Source organism: Molothrus aeneus, chromosome 15 (assembly GCF_037042795.1).
Source record: "Molothrus aeneus isolate 106 chromosome 15, BPBGC_Maene_1.0, whole genome shotgun sequence".
Lineage (NCBI taxonomy): Eukaryota > Metazoa > Chordata > Aves > Passeriformes > Icteridae > Molothrus > Molothrus aeneus.
In genome coordinates this window covers 6,654,196-6,673,795 of record NC_089660.1, presented here as the reverse complement: position 1 = coordinate 6,673,795, position 19,600 = coordinate 6,654,196, and the positions used below count along the sequence as shown (strand labels likewise).

The window sequence follows — 19,600 nt, the reverse complement described above, 5'->3', positions numbered from 1 at the left end:
ATTTGTTTTTTCCTCTCCAGCTCTATTTCATGGAGCAAGATTTGCTGTGTGCAATATCAAAGACTGTCCCCAAGGCCACTGCTGCATGGAAAGGCAGAGGGGGCAGCAGGTGCTTCCCTGCCCTGGCAGAGGTGGGGGCAGAAAAGGGGAGGGTGAGGAGCTGAGCTCAGCACACAGAGGGAGGTGGGGGCGCACACCTGGGGCAACAGATCCTGGGGTGCTCAAGCAAGAGTTGGGTCCCCTTGCACTCTGTCTGTGTCCAAGCACATGGGGACCAACAGCCCTGGTATCCCTCCCTCTCCCCCTCCCCACACAGAGACTGCCCAGGACAAAACCAGAGAGACTCAGGCACACTTCAGTCCTTAAATAAATACGAAGACACCAACCACCCTCAGGCTGGGCCACGGCTGCGGCCAGCACCTGCCTGGGGGTGTGGGGTCTCCCACCACCGGGAGAGTCCCCGCTGTTACCCACTCCTCCAGGGGCTCTGCACTGGGGCAGCTCCTGGCAAACACTGGCTCCTCTTCCCTGAAGACCTGGCTTGGGTCTGTAGCGCTGCCAGGCCAGGCCTGGCTCCTCGTGGGGAAGGGGATGGCCGCAGGGGACTGACCCCATGCTGGCTGTCACCACGATGGCACCTTCAGTCCCTCCTTCATGATATCCTTGGGGGAAGGCGCTGCTGAGCCCCCCACGTGCAGCAGCACGTCCTTGCACAGGAATTGGCGGCCGGAGGAAGCTCCTGGACACACACACACGGGCACACACACACACCCTACTCCTCTTCCACTGGTGTCGGAGCGTGGCCGGTCCTTGGCGTTAGGGCAATCCGGGACCTGCCTGTTCTGAGACACAAGAGAGAGATGGCACAGGGTAAGCACAGCTCTTCATCCTCACACAAGCCCCACAGGAGGGATGCCAGCCATGGCATGGTTGTTATCCCTGAGCACCAACTGCCATAACTCCATGAGTTGTTTGGGCTCAGCCTGACTTTAGGTGCTGTGGAGATGCTGGCAGGGATGTAGCAGGGACCAACCCCATAGCAAAATCATCCCCTCAGCTGATGAGAGGTGGGGCTAAGGGAAAATGGCCACTGTCTGGAAAGATGTGCCCCCATCCCTCCCCCATGTGTTTAGCCAAGTGCCCCAAGTCTCAGGGTGAAGGATGGGCACCCCTGTCAGGGAGGGTCTGAGCCTTACCCATGTCCTTGGGGACTGGTTTCACCCCGGCCACTGGTTGGGCATTCTGGCTGCGAGCCATGGCACAGGGCGGGCGCCAGGGGTACTCAGGCTGTGGGAGGAGATGGAACAGAGACAGGGAATTACCTGCCATGTGAATCATCAGGCAACACACTGACTGACTGACAGTGTGTGAAGAGGAGAGGGAGGGGGAGGAAAGGGGCTGAGCAGTCACATGCCACCAGCACACATGTGCTCAGCTCCCTGCTCTGGGACTCTGGGAGGGCAGGGAGCCCCAGACCCGCCCACACGTCACCCTCTGCTCCCCCTCCTGCTGGCACAGGTGGAGTCTCACCGGGGGAAAATGGTGGAAGTTCTGTCCTTGCGTGTGCTCGCCCGGCATGGCTGGCGGGTATCGGATCTGCTGCCACTCCTCGTAGCCGTGGTACATGGGGGGAGCCATGGGGGGACTGTACTGGTACTGGTACATGGGGCAGGCTGGGCCCAGCGGCCCCGGCCCTGGCTCGGCGTGCAGCCTCTCTCCAGAAGCCTGCAAGGAGCCAGGACAGATGCTGGGGAGATCCCAAGGGCAGCCCACCACCTCCTATCACCTGCAGCCCCCAGCCCCTCTGCCCAAGGAGGGTTTCCTCCCATCCCATCCCTACCTGTTTGTGCTGTTTCAGCAGCTTCTTCAGCTTCTCCTTCTCCTCCTTCTCCCTCTGGCAATCGTCTTTGGAGGCTCGCAGCTGGGAGGAAGAGGGGTTAGTGCAGAGCCCACCCTGCCACTCCCCATCTTCATGAGTTAGGGTTGCTGAGGGAATGTCTGCATCAGTCTCCCCGCATCAGACCCCCAGGAGAGGTGCAGAAAGAGGAGATGAATAAAAGGAGATTCTCTGGCAGAGACAAGCAGAAGAAAACACACCCCTCTGGCCTTCCTGTCCTTCAGCCCCTACTCTTAGGTACGTACAGGGACTGTGACACTGGGGGCAAGCATTTCTGAGACACATGGAGTTCACATGGGGCTCCCAGAGTGCTGCTAGTAGCATCCAGCACTGCTCACCTGGTTGTTGGAGAGGACCAACTGCTTCTGCAGATTTTCCAGCTGCTGCTTCAGCTCTTCCTTCTCCTCATTCATCCTCTCCCTGTCACTCCGCTCCCGCTGGAAGTCTTCTTCAAAAATTTTCACCTGGCAGGAAGGAAGAATGTGGGTACACCTGGCTGAGGGCAGACACCTCCCTTAAGCAACCCCATCATTGTGCTGCCATCCTTGACTCCACCAGCCATGCCAAGCCCCAGGCATGTGGGCTGGCTCCATGGCCCATGGCTGCAGTCCTTCCAGATGAATGCCTGGAGGATGCTGAGTTGGGTCCCCAACTCCCACCACCCCAGCACTGACACCTGCCCAGCTGCTGCTGGCACACGGTTCTTTGCTGTGGAAATTCAGGACATGTATTTCTTTGCCTGTCCCCAGTGGCTCTGTGCCCTGCCCTACCTGCTGCTTGAGTAGCTCATTCTGGGTCAGCAGCTCCTGCTGTGGCAGCTTCCCTGCTGGCTCCATGGCAAAGATGGGTGGTGGAGAGGCTTGGACATTAAGGGCCTCTTCTAGTGCCTAGAGAGAAAGAGAGAAGAGCAGGGTCAGAGCAAGTTCAGTGCCCAAGATGTCACTGGAGGACCCTGGGCATGTGCCCAGCATAGGAAGTAGGTATAACTGGGCAGGGGCAAGAGGGACAACAGACTCTCCTTGAACCCCCCTTCCTCAGAGCCCAGAGGGATGCGGTGGGCCTCACACAAGTGGAGGGCCTGACACATGTCTCTGCCTGAGCAAGAGTGGGTTATCAGGGTCAGTTTTGGATTCGAGAGAGGTGAAAATACTGGAGAACATTAAAGACATTTTGCAGTGAGGAGTTGTGCCCTGGCCCCCACCTTGTTCAGCCTCTGGATCTCCTTTTCCTGGTATTCCCGCTGCCTGGTGACCGGAGCCAGCTGCTCCTGCAGGAACCGCATCCTCTGCTGCAGGTCCCTCACCTCCATGGCCAGCCTCTCCTTCTCTGCCTGCAGGACCCAGGGTGGGGGGAGATCAGCCAGGGCAGGGCAACAGGGCTGGCAGCTCCCTGTCACCCTTCCCAAGGGACTCACCTCCTCTGTTTCGATCCGGGACTTGGCCAGGAGCAGCTTGCGGTCAAAATCCCGTTGCTTTTGCTCCCGCTCCGACTCCAGCTCGGTCACTGCCCTGCGGGCCTCAGCCAGCTCCTGGTGTAGGTCTGTGACCTGCCAGGAGGGAGTGGGGACATTGGCCTGGAAGGACTCACACTGGGGGAAAGGAGGCACAGGCAGCCCCCAAACCTCCCTACACCATTTCCTCTGAGTGCCCACAGCCTGCACCCAGCAGGAATGTGTCCCCCAAGCACCCAGCCCTGAGCACCCAGCAGGAATGTGTCCCCCAAGCACTTAGCCCTGAGCACCCAGCAGGAATGTGTCCCCCAAGCACCCAGCCCTGAGCACCCAGCAGGAATGTGTCCCCCAAGCACCCAGCCCTGAGCACCCAGCCCTACCTTCTGCTCGTACTTCTGCTTCATGGAGCGGAAATGCTGATCCCATTGTTTATTCACCTCCAGCAGCTGCAGGGAGAGAGGGATGGCTGAACAGGAGCCCAAATCCTGCTACGAACCAGCTGTGGTGGTCCCCAGCAGACTCCTGTCATGAAAGCACTTTGGGGACCAGCTGGATGGAGATCCCAGCTCCAGCAGTGCTTCCCTGCAGCTCTGAAGCCCTGCCCCAGTCTCTCGGTGCCATCCCAGCCCTGTGCCCACTCTGCCCACTCCCCGCCTCCTTAGTGGTGCCTCCCTCCCAGCCTGGTCCTCACCTCCCTGCGCTGGTGCTCCAGGATCTTCACCTTCTTTTCCTTGGCCTCCAGCTCTTCTCTGCCCGGCGCCTTCTCCACCATGGCCCCGCTCTGCTGGACGCGCACGGGGGGGACCCTCAGGGCTTTTGTGGAGGCTGTGCCCAAGGCCGGCTAAACTCGAGCCAGTTCCCCTCCCACTGCCTCCCCCATCCCCTTGAGACCCTGAGAAGTCCTGCTGGTCACACTGGGACAAACTGGGGGCTCAATTAAAATGAGGCCATCTTTGCTGATGTGTCAGCGGGCTCCCTGCCTCCTTCCCAGCCCTCTCCAAGGAGATGCTGCCTCCTCACCTGCTGCTGCTCAGCAGCTTCCCTCTTCCCACTGTCCTGGCTGCTCAGTGTCACCATCCTCCGGAGCTCCTGGTTCTCACACCTGTGGGCAGGAAGAGATGGGTCAGCAGGAAGAAGCTTCCAGGGCAGCTCTGTCCCCATCCACAGAGCCCATCCTCACCTGAGCTTCTCCAGAGCCTGGTTTCTCTGCTCCAGGTCATGCTCCAGCTTGGTGCGCAGCTCCTTGTTCTCACTGTGCAGTGTCTCACACAACGTCTGCAGGGTGAACACTGGCAGTGTGAGGACCACGGCCAGCCCTGGGTCACCCACACCTCCCACCAAGCCACGCTAAGGACGTGGGTGTCCACCTCAGGGTGGGCATAGGGGTTTGGAGGGAAAAAACACCAGGGGGAAACCCTCCATGAAGTGCCAGGCCAGCCTTGCTCACCTGCAGGAACGACGTTCTCTGCTCATTCTTGTGCACCTTGGAGGCCAAGCGCTTGAGCTCGGAGGCCATGTAGCCCATGCGCACAAAGACCTGGTCCTTGCTGGCCTCCTTGGCACAGCCACTCAGTGTGTTCTCCAGCTGCTGCAGCTGGGGCAGCAGGTTGGCATCCTCGTTTGGTGCCTGCTCCAAGTCCTGGGAATGGGATCAAGTGTGGTCAGAGCAGTTAAAGGAGCATTGTAAAGTTCCTCTTAGGGCAGATTAACTTCATGTCCCATCTGGGCTGTGGTGGGGAGCTGGGCCAGCACCAAGACACTCTGCAGCACCTCTCAGTACACTGAAAAACTGTGGCAGCTTTGTAAAGATCTGATTCCCAGGTGCTGGATATGGCACACTGAGTCCCCGGGTGGAGGAGGAAATGGCAGCTGCTCGTGGATTCCCTGTGCCCCCTGGCAGTCTGAGCAGAACATGCTCTCAAATCGCTGACAGCAATGGAGGCATCTCCACCCTTGGTCTCCTCCCCCTGAGCTCTTCCCATCTGCACCAAGACTAAAAATCCCAGCTCCTGAGACTGCCCTCTCTATGTACACCCTGGTGTGTGCTGGAAGGGGTGGTGGTCTTACCCCAACTCCCATGTTTTCCTTCCACCTGTCCTACTTCTGTGCTCCCTGCTGCTGTGGCATGCCAGGCACCAGGAACCCGAGCCCATTGGCAGGTGACAGCCAAGCGGGTGATGCACCAGATTTAAACAGCAGCTGGGAAAGCCCAGGTCACACCCACCAGTGCCAGAGTGTACCCTGCCCATGGGGAGTGTCCCCAGGAGGTTTATGCTCCCCTGGTGTGGTTGGTTAAGTCTTCCATAGCCTAGGAGGTGCCGCTGGCACAGCAGCTGGCACACATGGCACTGCTGGGAGGAGCTGGGGTTGTGCTGGCACACCTATGCCTGCTCCACTCCCAGCCCTGCTGACTCACCTGCTGCCTGTGGGAATGCCCCAGATTGCACCACAGGGCAGCCCGGTGTGTCCCCTGACCCCGGAGTTTACAGCCCCAAACCTGCTGTGGCAGGGTGTGTGTGGGGCACAGCCAGCTCCTTCCACCCATGTCTGCTGGCAAGGGAGGCAGTGAGGACCCAAGCTGGGAGAATCCAGGTGTGAGCACATGACTTGGACTTGGCTCAGGCACCAGCAGCTGGTAGCCAAGCAGATCCTATTCTGCTCTCCATCACCTCACAGCTGCACCCCAGGAGTGTCCAGTAGGACTCAACCCTTCCAAGAGTCTCTCTGGACAATGATAACAGGATGTGCAATGAGAGCATGTCCTCTTACTGGTGCCAGCTGATGTTCATTCCCTTTGGGCTCCTCATCCTTTCTCCCCTCCATTCCAGCACACAAAAAAGCAGAGCAGGACAGGATGGGGCAATGACAGTCAGGAGGGCATTCAGGTGGCAGCAAATGGAGCACACAGAGCTTTGGCTAGGGCAGACCCTGTCAGCAATGACAGGACTTGGAGGCCTGGTCCTCCCACCCAGTGTGGGCACCAGCTGAACATCAGAGCATCACTGACAGCTACCTGGGTAGTCACAGCTCTTCCTGTCACTGTCATGTGGCATCTGCAGACATTGGTGTCCCCATCTGGCTGGGGCTGCTTCACTGGCCCCTCACCCAGGCCCAGCCAGGTCAGTTGTGTTTGGGGGAGGACCCTTGCCCAGTTTATCCCTCCTCTGTGCTTTGCCCAAGGGCTTCTTTGACATGGGTCAGCCAGCCCTGCTGGTGCCTGCCTGGGTACAGAGCTGAAGCCCTTCACACCCTCAAACCCCTGACACTGGCTCAACTCCCCAGCTGCCAACACCAAATCCTGCAGGCAGCAGGACCACTCACTGCTCTCCTGCCCTCTTGGGGAAACCCCTGCACTTGGATAGCAACAATCTCAAGCTCTAAGGAGGATCCCTGCAAGGGGAGGCAGCAGGTCAGAGCTCCCCAGGGAATGGCAGCCCAGGATGCCCATCACACAAAGAGAGGAACCACCAGGAGTGCAGCAGGGGAGCTGACCCCTCCTTTCAGGTTCATCCCTGTTTCTGGAGGGTAAAGGCTTCCTCCTTTTGCTTTAATGAGATGGACAGTGCCTCCCTCTGCAGCCATGCCAGCACCAGCTTCCACACTCAGCAGACTCACAGTGGGAGGTGATTTCTGTGCTTCCATGTCCGGCTGGGCACTGCCTGGGGCTGCCCGTGCAAAGCTGGGATCAGGGCCGACGGCTGTGGAGAGGGGAGAGGAGGCAGCCATGAGCCTTTTGGAGAGCAGGGCCTCTCCACCCAGCACAGGCATGCAGACAGCACACCCCTGCAAGCTCAGGCACTGATGGATGATTTCTACCCCAGCTATGGGGATGGGACAGAAACCTCCTTTTAGAAGGGAGGATGGCAGTGGTTTGATACACTGCAGAGATGACATGGCTGCAGGGGACCTTCATTAACGTCTCTTGCACAGCCTTTCCCTTCCCCCAAGCTGAGGATTCTGAGCCATCAGGTTATTCCTCCCCCATGAGCCTCACATCTCCTACCTCCAGTTTCCACCAAGTCCTCCAAGGAAGATGATCCAATCAGCATTTTATTGTCCTTCACAAGGTCCTCTGCCTTCTGCCGCAGCTTGGATGCCTCGACCTGGGACTCCTCCAGAAGCTCTCCTGTTGTGGGCAACAGAAGGATGCTCAGCCTCCTTCCCCCAGGGCCTGTCCTGCAGTAGCCCTATCCACCAGCACTAAAAACCCCATCTGGCTGGAGCAGCACCCAGAATAGCAGTTCTTCAGCTGGAAACAACTATTCTGGGATAAATCCAACAGCAAAGCTGGATCAACGGCTCACTGGTTTCAGAGATCCTCCTCATGCTGACACACAGAGCACTGGTTACAGGAGGCAGAAGGCACCACTGTGGCTCTCCTCTGCTTCCAAGAAGAGGCAAATTTAAGCCTGGGTGGTGGACTTACAGGTCCAACCTCCCCACTTTGGGGTCTGCCAGGAGCAAAGCAATCCTCCCCCGATGAGGGGGGGCTGCTGTCACACCAGTGAGTCCCTGTCCCAGGTAAGGGCATGGTGACACAGCGGGAATCACGAGGCAGGTGGAAATTCGGCTGCAGAAGCAGGACTCAAAGGAGGAAGCTGGCTCACGAGACAGAAAGCAAAACTGGGGGTGGGAGCGGGGGAAGGCTGACAAGGAGAAGAAGGAGGGTGGCACAACTCAGCTGGAACATTTCAACACTGGCATGTTCCTGCTGCCGCAGGGAGTGCTCAACATCAGATTCCTTGAGAAACACCTGGGAAAAGCCCCTGGCCCAACAGCATTTGCAGGAGGTGGGGATTTTCATCAAAAGCAGAACTGGTCCCAGCACCCATGAACTTCAAGAAGGTATCCTTGCTTCAGCACTTGTCTTTTCTTTCCAGCCATTTATTCCAGCATGAAACACCCCAGAAGTTCAGCAAAATTCTTGCTCCTTTTGCATTGCCACGTGAAAAAGCTCAGACATCCTGCTCAACCCTCCAGGAGAGGGAGAGCTTTGCTGCTGCCCCAGTGCCAAGACCCCCAGCTCCTACAAGCACCTTCCTCAAGCAAGCAAGCAAGCCCTGGCTTTGTGGGCACAGGCTGGGCTGCCCCAAAGGCAGATCTCATCCCCCTGGCACGCAGCAGTTACCGATAGACTTGATGCCTTGCATCTTCTCCTTCAGGCGGGCGTTCTCCTCCACCAGCCGCTCCAGGGCCGTGGATCCATTCTCCTCTGAGCCCCCACCAGGGTCATAGATATGATAAGGTCCTCTCCCTTCCATGCCTGCTGTTCAGTCGCCTGCCTCCCAGCCAGGCATCCCTGCAAGGCAATGGAGCACGGTGTCACCTTTCTCTAGCTCCAGTTGGTGCCACAATCACCTGGTCCCAACTCTATGGGGGTCTAGAGTGCTGCGTTGGTGCCTCACTGCTCACCAGCCAGCCAACAAGTGACCCAGGTGAAGGCACTTCCCCCTCCAGCCCTGCCTGGGGAGAACGTGTGGGGTGACTCACAGCCATGAGAACTGTCACACGAGCAGGCATCACCAGCAGCCCCACTTGGGGCTGGCTCTCACCCATGCAGGGCACTGCAGTCACAGAGAAGGCTGCAACCCCTGGTTGCTGCATGCCAGGAGAGATGAAGATGCAGCTCAGGAGCATTCACCCACACCAGAGCAAACCTGGGCACTGTCACCAGGGCATCCTGCTCAACACATGCTATTTCTGGGGTGCATGAAGGCTTGTCAGGGGCTGTCTGGGGACAGGCAGTGCTTGCAACTCCAAAAGCCTTAACCAGCAGCTGAGGGGAGGTTTGGGCAGTACTGGGGGATGAGCCCCAGGAGCCAGGCAGTGACCTACTCTGTCCTCCAGCTCAGCCAGAAAAACCGGCTGCCAGCAGCGTGGCTTCCTGAACTGGGCACAGGAAACATCCGGGCATGAGCCGGGCTGGGAGCAAAGCCCAAGGAGACAAAACACCCACAAGCAGGATGCTAACTGCTTTTCAAAACCCTTGCACTTGTGCGTGGCCTAAGGCCTCCCCCTTGCTGAAGTCTGGCCTGGGGACAGCTGGGCAGGATTCTGGCTCCAGGTCTCACCCATCTCCTGGGGGCATAAAGCAGCAGCTGTGAATCACAGCACAACTTATCAGAACTATCCCCCCTGATGCCACTTGTCAGGACATGGAGCAGAGCAGCAGCTGAGAAGGTCCTGGTGCCAGCTGAAGCTGGGATGCTGCCTGGGGGCACAACAGGAGCACCCCGAAGGGCTCTTGTCCCAGCCAAGACAGCTGGTGAGCAGGAGAGGGCTGAGAGGAGGCATTTAGAAAGGGGAAGGGGGGTAGTCTGTACCCGAAACTGTCTCAGCCTCAGACTAATGCTCATACCATGAGTGATCCAGGCTGATCTCCAGTTTGGATGACCTGCCTCCCAGGGAGCAGCAGGGACTTTCCAGATGACAGCTGTCACCTGGCAGCATCCACAACTGGAACAGCAATTAATGCCTGCATCAGCAACAGGGAATTAGGCCTGGCCTCAGCAGCTCCCTGCTTCTGGGAGATGCATTGGTGCCTCTCATCATCCTCCAGCTCTGTAGGTGCTGCCAAGCCCTCCATTGTCTCTGGCCCCTTCATGGGGAGCCAGTGACCCCATCCCAAGCAGCTGGAAGTGCCACTGGGAGCTGCCCAGCTGTGTGGTGTGGGGTGAGCTGAGGAGAGGCTATTCCTGGAGCCCAGAGCAGCTGACAGGAAGCTGTGGAAGAGCCAGGGTCATTTCTGAGCCGTGGCTCCCAGCGATGGCAGCACTGTCACAGCCAGCCTTAAACAGAGGGCAGGTTTGGATCAGGTATTAGGGAGAAATTCTTTACTGTGAGGGGGTGAGGCACCAGAACAGGCTGCCCAGAGCAGCTGTGCATGCCCCATCCCTAGAAGGGATCAGGGCCAGGTTGGATGGGCCCAGCATGTACCCAGTGGGGCCCTCGTGGCTGGGAAATGCCATCACCTGTGCCCATGCCACCTGCCCGGCCAGCCTGGCAGAGGATGGGGACAGTGCCACAGGCTGGCTGGGGACCCGAGCCTGCTTCTCACTGCTGTCCAGTCACCACATGCTGCTCCAGACCTGGGGCTCTGGGAGGAGCTGGGTACCAAACCCACCCTGCAGTGACCACCTTGTGGGGCATCTGCATCCTGCACCGGGATGAGCCCAGGTGTGTGTCAGGGAAGGTTGGAAGACGAGGAAGAAGAGGGAAGAGCTCCCCTGTCCTGTGGTACCATCTCCTCATGTGGCTTGGGAGCAGCCTGAAATACCAGTCCTCATTCACTTAATGCCAGAGCCCAAACCTGGAGGTTTTCTGCCTTGTCCCATAGCACATGGGAGGTACCTGTCCCCTGTGCACCCCTGCAGGAATCCCTCAGAGTCCAGCTGCACTGACCACCCTGCCAAACAGCAGAGCTCACCCACAGTGATCCCATATTCTCCCAGCTGGATGGAGCCACTGCAAGCCTCTGATATTCCCTGTTCTCAAGATTCTATCAAGAGCTTTTCTACTCAAGGTCTGTACCCTACCAGGGAGGTTGTTGCAAAGGGACCACAGGAGCTGTTTTCAAACAACAGCTGCAGAGAGGAACTGGACTATCTCCAGCTGACCCAAGCACAGACCAACCACAAATTCACAGCAAACAATAGCCAGCAAGAGGGAGGGGTTTCCACAGCATTCCAGGCCATCACTGAGGACAGGGTGGGTGTTCCTGGAGTGGAGGCAGAGTCCAATTTCTGCAAGGCACTGCTGAAACAGAGAGGTCACCCTGGGGACCAGAGACCAAGTCACTGATCCCAGTCTTGGGTTGTATTTTTTTTTCTTTAATAGTTCTGACAGGTGAGATTTACAGTCAAAAGTCTCATTTCAATAAAAACACAAGTGGAGGAGAGAGGAGACCATACACCAGCACCTAGCAGTGGTTAGATACGCAAAGAAAACACGACTACCACAAACTCCAGCAGAAACCACCAAACCACCAGAAAACACTTCCCTCTTCACCAGTCAACAGTTCCTAAGGTGATCTGACAATATTTCACAGCCCTGGGGCCTGAGGGCCAGGCTCAGACCGTGGCTGCAGCTCACTGGCTCCGTGCCCAGCTGTTGTCAGAGACTGCCAGACGGGCACCTGTGGGCGTTGCTGGTTCCATGTGGGACACCAAGACCTTTAGGTAGCAAATTTTTAAGGCAACTCAGCAAAAGTAGAGAATGAGCGTGTGAGCGGGCAGAGGAGACTCATGGGCAAAGATGAAAGCAGAGTGGTGTTTAAATAGCTGTGCTGTGGCTTGGGAGTGAGCTGGAGCTGTCACTGCTGTCACCCAGAACAACACGCAGCACTGCCACAGCCATCACTGCTCCAGCCATGCAGAAGTGGCAGAAAGATGTGATTCCTACTTTAAAATTACTGAACACTGAAGATACCAAGGCTTAGGATGTGAAGCCTGTGCAGGAGGGGGCTGGCACTGCTGGGGGTTTGCTTTGGGCAGTGACCCCAGGGTGGGGAGCAGCCTCCCAGAGCTTGGCAGCCCTTCAATTCCCATTCTGTGATGGGAACCCCCTAAGGAGAAGGGGTTTTTCCTTACTCCAGTGCTCAACATTTGCAGGAAGCCTCCTCCGCACCAGGATCACAGGAGGTGAAAGCAAATCCCTGCAGGCTGCCAGCATAATTTTCCCATGGCTGGGGCTGCTGGGTCCCCAGCGTGCCTCCTCAGAGGGAAAGCAAAAGCCACTCAGACACCGTGGAGTGATTTTGTTTCTTTGTTTCATCATTTTACTGGAAAACACTGCAGCCCCCAGACTGGTTTTCTTCTACACAGGGCTCCAGCAGCTTCCCAGACATGGGAAAACCATTCCTGAACTGCTGGACTGGTCTCATTTGCAGGAAAGCAAAAGTAGAGCTTGCTTTAGGAGGCAGCAATTAATGAGACTTTTTGGGCACTGCAGTCCACTGGGCTGGGAGTAATAAAAGAAGAGAAAAGCAGGCATTGCAAGGCTCAGGTCTCAAAGGGTCTGAACCTCCACTTGCAGTGTGTTCCTTTCCAGCCAGTTTAGCCACAAAGAGAGGGTGGGAAAGGCAAGAGACTACCCAAAACACAGCAGGTATTAAAGATGTTCCCAGCCAGAAATCCCACTCTTGCCTCAAAAACCCACCTTCCAAAGAGGCTTCATGAAACAACATGCTTCTGATGAGGCTGCTCACAAAGAAAATAAAGCATTTCCCTGGGTCTGCCAGGTTTACAAACACAGCTGACCGCACACAGCTGCAGAGCTCCTCAGGATGGGTTCAAGCTTCAATGCAGGCAGGACACACAGCCAGGCACGGTGGTGGTGCTCTCCTGGCACCACAGGGTGGGGATTTATGCAAGACCCTGTCTTCTGCTGCAAAGACATCTGGCTCATCCTGCCTGCTCCACTTCTCCCTGCAGAGCTCAGCAGCATCATGGCTGCTTGTCACAGCACTCCAAAGCAGAACAAGGCACAGCCACCCCTTTCCTTGCAGCCTTTCCCTTGCTTCCAAGCTACTCCTGTCCAGCTTGGTGTGCTTCAGCCAGCAACAACCAAGCTGACAGGTGATAGCAGATAGTGACACCACAAAGCTACACCAGCAAAGTGCCACCCAAAGTGCAAGAACTGCTGCTTTAAAACAAAATCTGCAATGCCACAAGAGTAGATGGTTCAGTTTCCTCCACCCACGAGAGTTTTGTACCAGCTGCTGGCAGGCAACAACCCACGGCCCTGTGCTAAATAGGTCTGCCTGGCGTAGGTCGGGCTGAAAGGGCGTCCTGGGATTTCTTGCAGAACCAGGAACGATGCCAAAGGCAGCAAAAAGCCTCTCCTGTTTTCTTCTTGCTTGCTTCACCTCACCACAGAAACAGCTCTCAAGGACGTGCCTGGTTGGAGCCTTCCTGTCTCCAGAATTCTCCCCAGTGCCCAAAGTCCAGGCTCAGGAATGCTTCAGCTGACAGCGCTCTCCATGAAATGTGCACTCCAAAAGAGCTTGTGGCAGCAGAACAGCTCCCATTCCCCCAGGGGCTGGGAATAACCCACCCAAGTGATGGGAATAACCTGCTCAAGGGAAAAGGCTGTGTTTGACTTCTTGATACAGGGGGCAACCTGTGTGCCAGGGACACAGAACAGGATAGCCAGATCTCTGAGGGGATGCAGATCCCCATGAGTCCTACCTGGAGCTACTCTCACCCAAAAGCAGCAGTGACCGGCAGCATCTTTTATGTTTTGGTTTGATTTTTTTTCTGTCTCCCCTCCATGAGGGTCTTGAACGGAATCGAGGGAGCGCAAAGGGGGAGACAAGCTGTGCCTCCCTCCCAAGAGAGGAGGATGCTGCCATCCCTACTCCAGCTGTTTCAACCTCTGGATCAGCATCCGCTGCGGACACACGCGGTTGGACCAGAGGGAAAAAGTCAAAGGGAAAGGGAAACAGCACGGACAGGGGGGTCCCTGAGGCCATGGCCGCCGCAGCCCCCCCGGAGGGAGCCCAGGAGCCGGCCCTGCCCGGGGGGGATCGCACACCGGGGGCAGCCGGGAGGCAGATGCGGGGGCCAGGGGAAACGCCGGGGTTGTGCAAGGCGGGGCGAGGGAGGAGCGGGGCCGCCCCGGGCACCAGCACCGCCCGGGGGGCCGGGGGACCCCCACCCGCTCCCCCCGGGCACCGCCGGCAGCACGGACACCCCGCCTGGCCGGGAGAGGGGAAACTGAGGCACGGCACGATTACCGCGACACGGGGCGGCTCCGGGACAAACCCCCGGGGAACGGCGCGGCCCCGGCCCCCACCGGGGTCTCACCCCGAGCACCCGAGCGGCCCGAGAACCGGCCAGACACGGGCAAGGCGCAGCCCCGACCCCGGCAGCTCCCTCCGCGCCGGGCCCCTTCGCTGGGGCGGCGCGACCCCGGTGCCCGTAAGCCCCCGGTGCCCCGGGCAGGGCTCCTGTCCGCGAGGGCGGCAGGGCCCCACAGCGCTCCGAGCTCACCTGCCGTGCGCCCCACGGCGGGGCCGCCGCCCGGATCGCAGTCGGGGTCGGATCGGGGTCGGGGGTCTTGGTGCGGGTCCCTCCGCTCCGCCACCGGCACCGGCACCAGGTCCGCCCCCGGGAAATTCCCAGCCTGACGGACAGGCGGCGCAGCCAATGCGCGCGCGGCGGGGGCTATAAAGGGGAGGGCGGGGAGCCGGTGGGGACCGTGCCCGTCATGGCGGAGCTGCTGTTTCTGTGTCCCGTGGGTTCCCTGGGGGCACACGGGGGTCCCGCCCGGCTTAGTGGAGCTTTGAGGGGCGGTGTCAGCCAGCTCTGCGCCTTCTTCCTGCGGGAGGTTGCGCTGGCAGGGGAGCGGAGAGGCCGAGCCCTGCAGCGGCTCCCCCGGCTTGTGCAGACACAAAATGGCGGGGCCGGGGGGGCTCCTCGTGTACCCCCTCACGGCTGAGGGAGGCTGTGCCGAAGCGCTCTGGTGGCCTCGGCCCCGGGAAGGAGGAGGGTGGTGCTGCCGGCTGGCCGAGGCTGGCGTTCCTCTGAGACACAGAGAATTCCCCACTGAGCCTCAGTTACAGTTAATTTAACATTAACAGGTTAATGTTAAATGAGGGAATTGCACTCTCTAAGCGGAGTGTGTATTTCAGGGATCCTTTTGCTCTGTGCTGCTGCTGCGATTGTGCCGTGGTGAAGCACCGAAATCGGCCAGAGGAGCACCAAGCACAGGGAGCATCTGGGTTCACTCTGCTCTTCGGGACTTGCTCAACAGCTACCTAATTTTCTTTGTCCTGTTTGCCACAAGGAGAAGGTGGTGGGTTTTTATTAAATATACGTGTAAATAAAAGCAACAAACCGGGAGTGAAGAAATCCTGCTGTAAGCAGCTGTTCTGCTCTTTGCCTGTACTCCAGACGTGTCCTCCTTAGGTCACCTGGTGCTGGGTTCATCAAGGTCCTTCACTGGAGATTGAGCTGTTTCCAGCTGCCCCAGGCCTGGCTTCTTACTCAGCTGTATTCACACAGCTCCACCACTTCTTGGGGATTTGATGTTTTGGGTCATAAAAATTAAAACCCCAGAAACTCCTTTTCCTGACTGCCCTTCACTGGCAGCAGAACGTCAGCCTGGCAGCCTGGCTGGGTTACGAGGGTCCCCAATGGGACCCTGACGTGCTCTTTGTGCTCCTGTCTGAAGTCTTAGCTGGGGATGAGAGACCAGGACCCCACACATGCCCAACATCTTCCCTTTTGTTCCCTGAAAGTCTTGTTTTACCCCAACGAGAGGCCCAGTGCTGTTCTGTAAACGCTCAGAAAACCTGTCTTCAAAGTGAAATGCAGTCCCAACAAACCAGAAAACACCTTGTCTATAAATTAATGCCTCAACCTGCATAAAATAACAAAACCCTGCTTATTTCTTTTAGGAGCAGAAGGGGTGGCTTGTTTTTGCAGCACCCCAAAAGCTGCCTGCCTTCCCCTCACTCCGTAACGGGAAATCTCGCACCAAAAAAATCATTGTGCTACTCACCAGGCTGGGTCCTGGAGGGTCTGGGGGAGGGAGAGCCCTTCAGAGCAGGAGCTCTGTGTCTGCAATCCCCAAATGCAGAAAGGCTGGCCCAGCTGAGCTTACTTTTAGGCATGGAGAAGGGGAATTCCCCATGATGGAGGTCCCAGACACAGCCTCTGTGTGGTTTTGATAGGGAGCCAGGCACCACTTAAAGGGCTCTCCTGTGCTGTTCCTCCCAGGGGCCCTTCGTGTCAGGTATTAGTCAGCAAAAAGGGGATGGGGGGGGAGCTGTCGTAGAGGCTGTGATTCACTTTTAGACAACTGGAGAGCCTCGTTACATCATTTTCCCTGCCTGGGAACTTCTGGGCAACTTCACTGGGATTGCAAATGTGCTTTTCCTCAGAGAAACTGCTGCATCTGGCAAGAGGCATTGTTGTTCCACGTGTATTTCCATCTCATCATTGTCCCTATCTGGAGTCAGAACAGGATGCATCTTCCTGGGGGAGCAGGGAAGAGCTGGGTCTGTTGATGGAGGTGCACAGGTGATGGTTTTCCTGGGTTGCAGAGAATCCCTGTAAACCATCCACCAGAAGAACTGGCGGTCAGAACCAAGGCTGGAGCCAGCTGGTGCTGGAATAAACACCAAAGCTTTAAATGTTTCTATTTTATAGAGGCCGATTCCAACTTCCCCAGCTCCTTGCCAGCAGGTAGAGTTGTACCTGGCAGGGCATTTGGTCTACACTTGCCAGGTGTGAATTGCAAGGCCTGAAGAGGGCTCGGCTTTAGTCCCTCTGGTTTGGGTGGCAGGAGTGTGAGTGCTGGGCAGGAGGGTGAGGAGTTGGGGGTCTGGGGTCTGCCTGCACCTGGGAACCTGTGGATGCCTCTCTCCCTCTCTAGCCAGCTGCTCTTTGTGTTTTTACCTGAGATTTCCAGCTCAGGCTGGCCCAAATGCCAGCATGAATTCCACTATGAAAATGAAAGGCTTTTGGTCCTGCTGGTCCTTCCTCATTCCTTTAGTCCCACCATGCTCCCAGGGGAGAAGACTCCCCTGATGGCAGCTGTGGTTTATGAGCACGCCTGTGTGGCTGTGAGGGTGTGTTCACAGCTGACACCTTGACACACTAGGGGGTTTTTTTTGTCACAGAGACTTGGGTTCAGCCCCTTCAGCTGCAGCTTACTGATGTGAACATGGCCCTGATTGCTGCTGTGCTGTGGGAAACGGGCTGAGAAGGAGCACAGGCTGCGGATGGGGGTGGTAGAACTCCCCTGTCCTCAGGTCCTGCTTGTCTCAGATCAAATCTGGCTTCCTTCAAGCTGATCTCACTCTGGAGTGAGCAGGGTGGGCCCAGTGATGTGAATTCAAAGTGGCATTGGCCCAACAGCTCTTATTGCCCAAAAAAACCCCTGCCCTCTGCTGCTGGGCAAACAGAGCTCACTTGAACCCTGAGGGGGCCAGCCAGGACCTGGCTGTCATGGGTGGCTGTGCCTGGAGCTGGCCCTGGAGCAAGGCAGGAGCAGAGCAGGCGGGGGATCCAGCTGGTTTGGCTCAGCATTCCAGGGCTCAGCTCTGCAGGGGGCTGCTGATGGAGCCCTCTCAGATCAGCAGCTGGGAGCTGCTGTTTGTGCAGTGCTGGTGGGATGTGTCCCGGTGCTCCGGCAGCAAAAGGAAGCAGGAGGCCGACAGTGACGCTGTGAGAGTGGAGAGGAAGCTCTGGCTGCAGGAGGGGATTTCCAGAACATTGTGATCTGCTGCTTATGCAAATCAGAAACTCAAATTAACCTGGCAGGATGGGAGGGCTCTGGGATGGAGGGCAAGGGAGAGGCAGGGGAGGGAGCCTGGGATAGTTGGCTGCTGGGAGGGCAGAAGGGAGTGTGGAAGGGATCGAGATAGGAGAGAGGGGAGGTATTGGGGAACATTCCTGCTCCACCAAGCCTCTGCAGTACCCTGCCTTCACAGGGAGCTGGATCACACCCTGGCTTTCCAGGGATGCTGGGTTGCTTTACCCTCTCACTGAATGAGGGCTCCCTTCTTCCTCTGTCTCTGGCACATGAGGCCAGACTCAGTGTCACCCATTTCACAGGAGATCACCACCTCCTGCCATCCTCTCCCTCCTTCACAGTCAGCAGGGATGGGCTGTGGTGGGACCTGGTGCAGTCCCATAATGGGGCCAAAAACTGTGGGAACCAGGTGTGGGATTGCTCAGAGGATTTCCTTTCATGATCTAAGCTTTGAATAATTTGGAATCTCATTGTACAAAACCAGCAATAGGCACAGAGGGGATTTTCCCCTCTTTCTCTCTCCCCAGACTGTGTCTCATCCACTTGCAATGCCTGAGAACAGGGCTCAGCAGCAGTCATCGTGTCCTGTAGAGCTGCTCCAGAGATATGGGAACAGTCCTGGAGAGCTCAGCTGTTTCCCCAGCCCCAGCTCGCCACCTCCCAAGGCTGAAGGCTGGGTTTCTCCCTTCTGAGGAAGGAGAGGATGGCAGGTGGGATGGAAGTGGCTTTCATTGTTTTAAGGATTTAGGCCAGCATCCCATGTGCCTCTGTGGCTCCTCCTCTCCAGGGGCTGGCAGCAAAGAGGATCTTTAGTGGCTGACTCAGAGCAGAGGTCCAGCCCTCTCTGTGCCCAAACATGGGCTCGTGGGGTTTTCTGGATGTTGCAACCTGTGAAATCTGGCCTTGGCTTTGCCTGGAAGCGAGCCCTTGCCCCCGACATTGCTGGTCAATGTGCACAGTGTAAATCCCAGGCTCTTCCCTGCAGTACCCCTGAAAACTAAAGTGTGGATGGCCATCATGGACCTGCCTCCAGCCCTTACCCTGCTCACAGCCCTGTTGATTTTTCCCCCTTCCTTTCCTAGCCTTCTTTGAAATGCTCACCTCCTTGTTGATCTCCGAGGTTAGGCATGAGATTTGTCACTGACTGCTCTTGGATTGGGTGGGTTGGAGCCAGCACAGGGAGCAGAGGTGTTCATAGACAGTGGTGCTATGAAGTGTGTTTGCTCTGGAGACTGGGATGCTACAGGGATAGGGATGAAGCTGCTTTATGAGTGAGTCCCAGAGGCCATGCTAGTGCTTCCCAAGATCCCATCACCCTCCTGGCATTGCCTTAGGATAGGTAGCTTTGCTGAGCTCAGGACAGGTTGTGGTTCTTTGTAGGGCAGACCCAACCCCACCATGGCGCAGATGCTGAAATAACCTGTGCTCAAATGGGGTATTGACTGTGCCGAGTATTTGCAGCAATTAAAATACCACCAGCTGTTTTCTGCTCCAGCTGAAACAGCAGGTGCTGCAGGAGATGGATTACTATGGCACTGGGGCAAGACAAAGGATTTTTGGCTGCAGGACTTTTCCAGAAGAGGGAGTTGTTCAAGGAGGAAACCCCACCTCACTCTCCCTTCCTGTGCCCAAACATTGTGTGACTCTGCTCCCTTGTCTGCATTGTAGGAGCAGCCTGCAGCAGGCACCAGGGAAATTCCTGGCCTTGGGAACAGTGTGCTCTGGTCAGCCAGTCCTCCTGGTTGGTGGCATCACTCTGAGCTGGGCTGGGGACTGGCCCTGAGGGGCTGATTTGTGGTCCTGTGCCAGTCTGAGACATCCAGACTGTGGGTGGTGAATGGCCGTGGCCATTGGTGTACAGAAATTGTGGTACAGCCAGAAAATTCACTGATAAATAGTGTATTTCCCAGGAGTGTTTACCCTTGGGAACATCCTCCCTGTACAAACCCCTCGAGTGTGTTTTGGCAACCAGAATGAAGCAGATGGTGGCT

At 57.2% G+C, this 19,600-nt stretch overlaps 1 protein-coding gene across 4 annotated transcripts; it reads right to left on the bottom strand.

The window, feature by feature from the left end:
* Positions 1-349: 349 nt before the first annotated feature.
* TNIP1 (TNFAIP3 interacting protein 1) lies at positions 350-15,868 on the bottom strand. Of its 4 annotated transcripts, none has more exons than XM_066559946.1 (17): positions 15,852-15,868; positions 8,476-8,646; positions 7,351-7,473; positions 6,963-7,045; positions 4,795-4,986; positions 4,528-4,622; positions 4,368-4,449; positions 4,039-4,131; positions 3,728-3,793; positions 3,312-3,443; positions 3,099-3,227; positions 2,668-2,784; positions 2,236-2,361; positions 1,841-1,921; positions 1,531-1,725; positions 1,197-1,287; positions 350-842 (listed from the first exon to the last, which is right to left on the bottom strand). In XM_066559946.1, exons 2-17 carry the CDS (start codon positions 8,606-8,608, stop codon positions 817-819), a joined length of 1,764 nt encoding a protein of 587 aa, XP_066416043.1. In that variant the 5' UTR covers positions 8,609-8,646; positions 15,852-15,868; the 3' UTR covers positions 350-816. The 4 variants fall into 4 exon arrangements, with proteins under 4 accessions (XP_066416043.1, XP_066416042.1, XP_066416044.1 ...); XM_066559945.1 differs by lacking the exon at positions 15,852-15,868 and adding an exon at positions 14,339-14,469; XM_066559947.1 differs by lacking the exon at positions 15,852-15,868 and adding an exon at positions 14,339-14,469 and having other exon boundaries at positions 4,039-4,128.
* Positions 15,869-19,600: the final 3,732 nt, after the last annotated feature.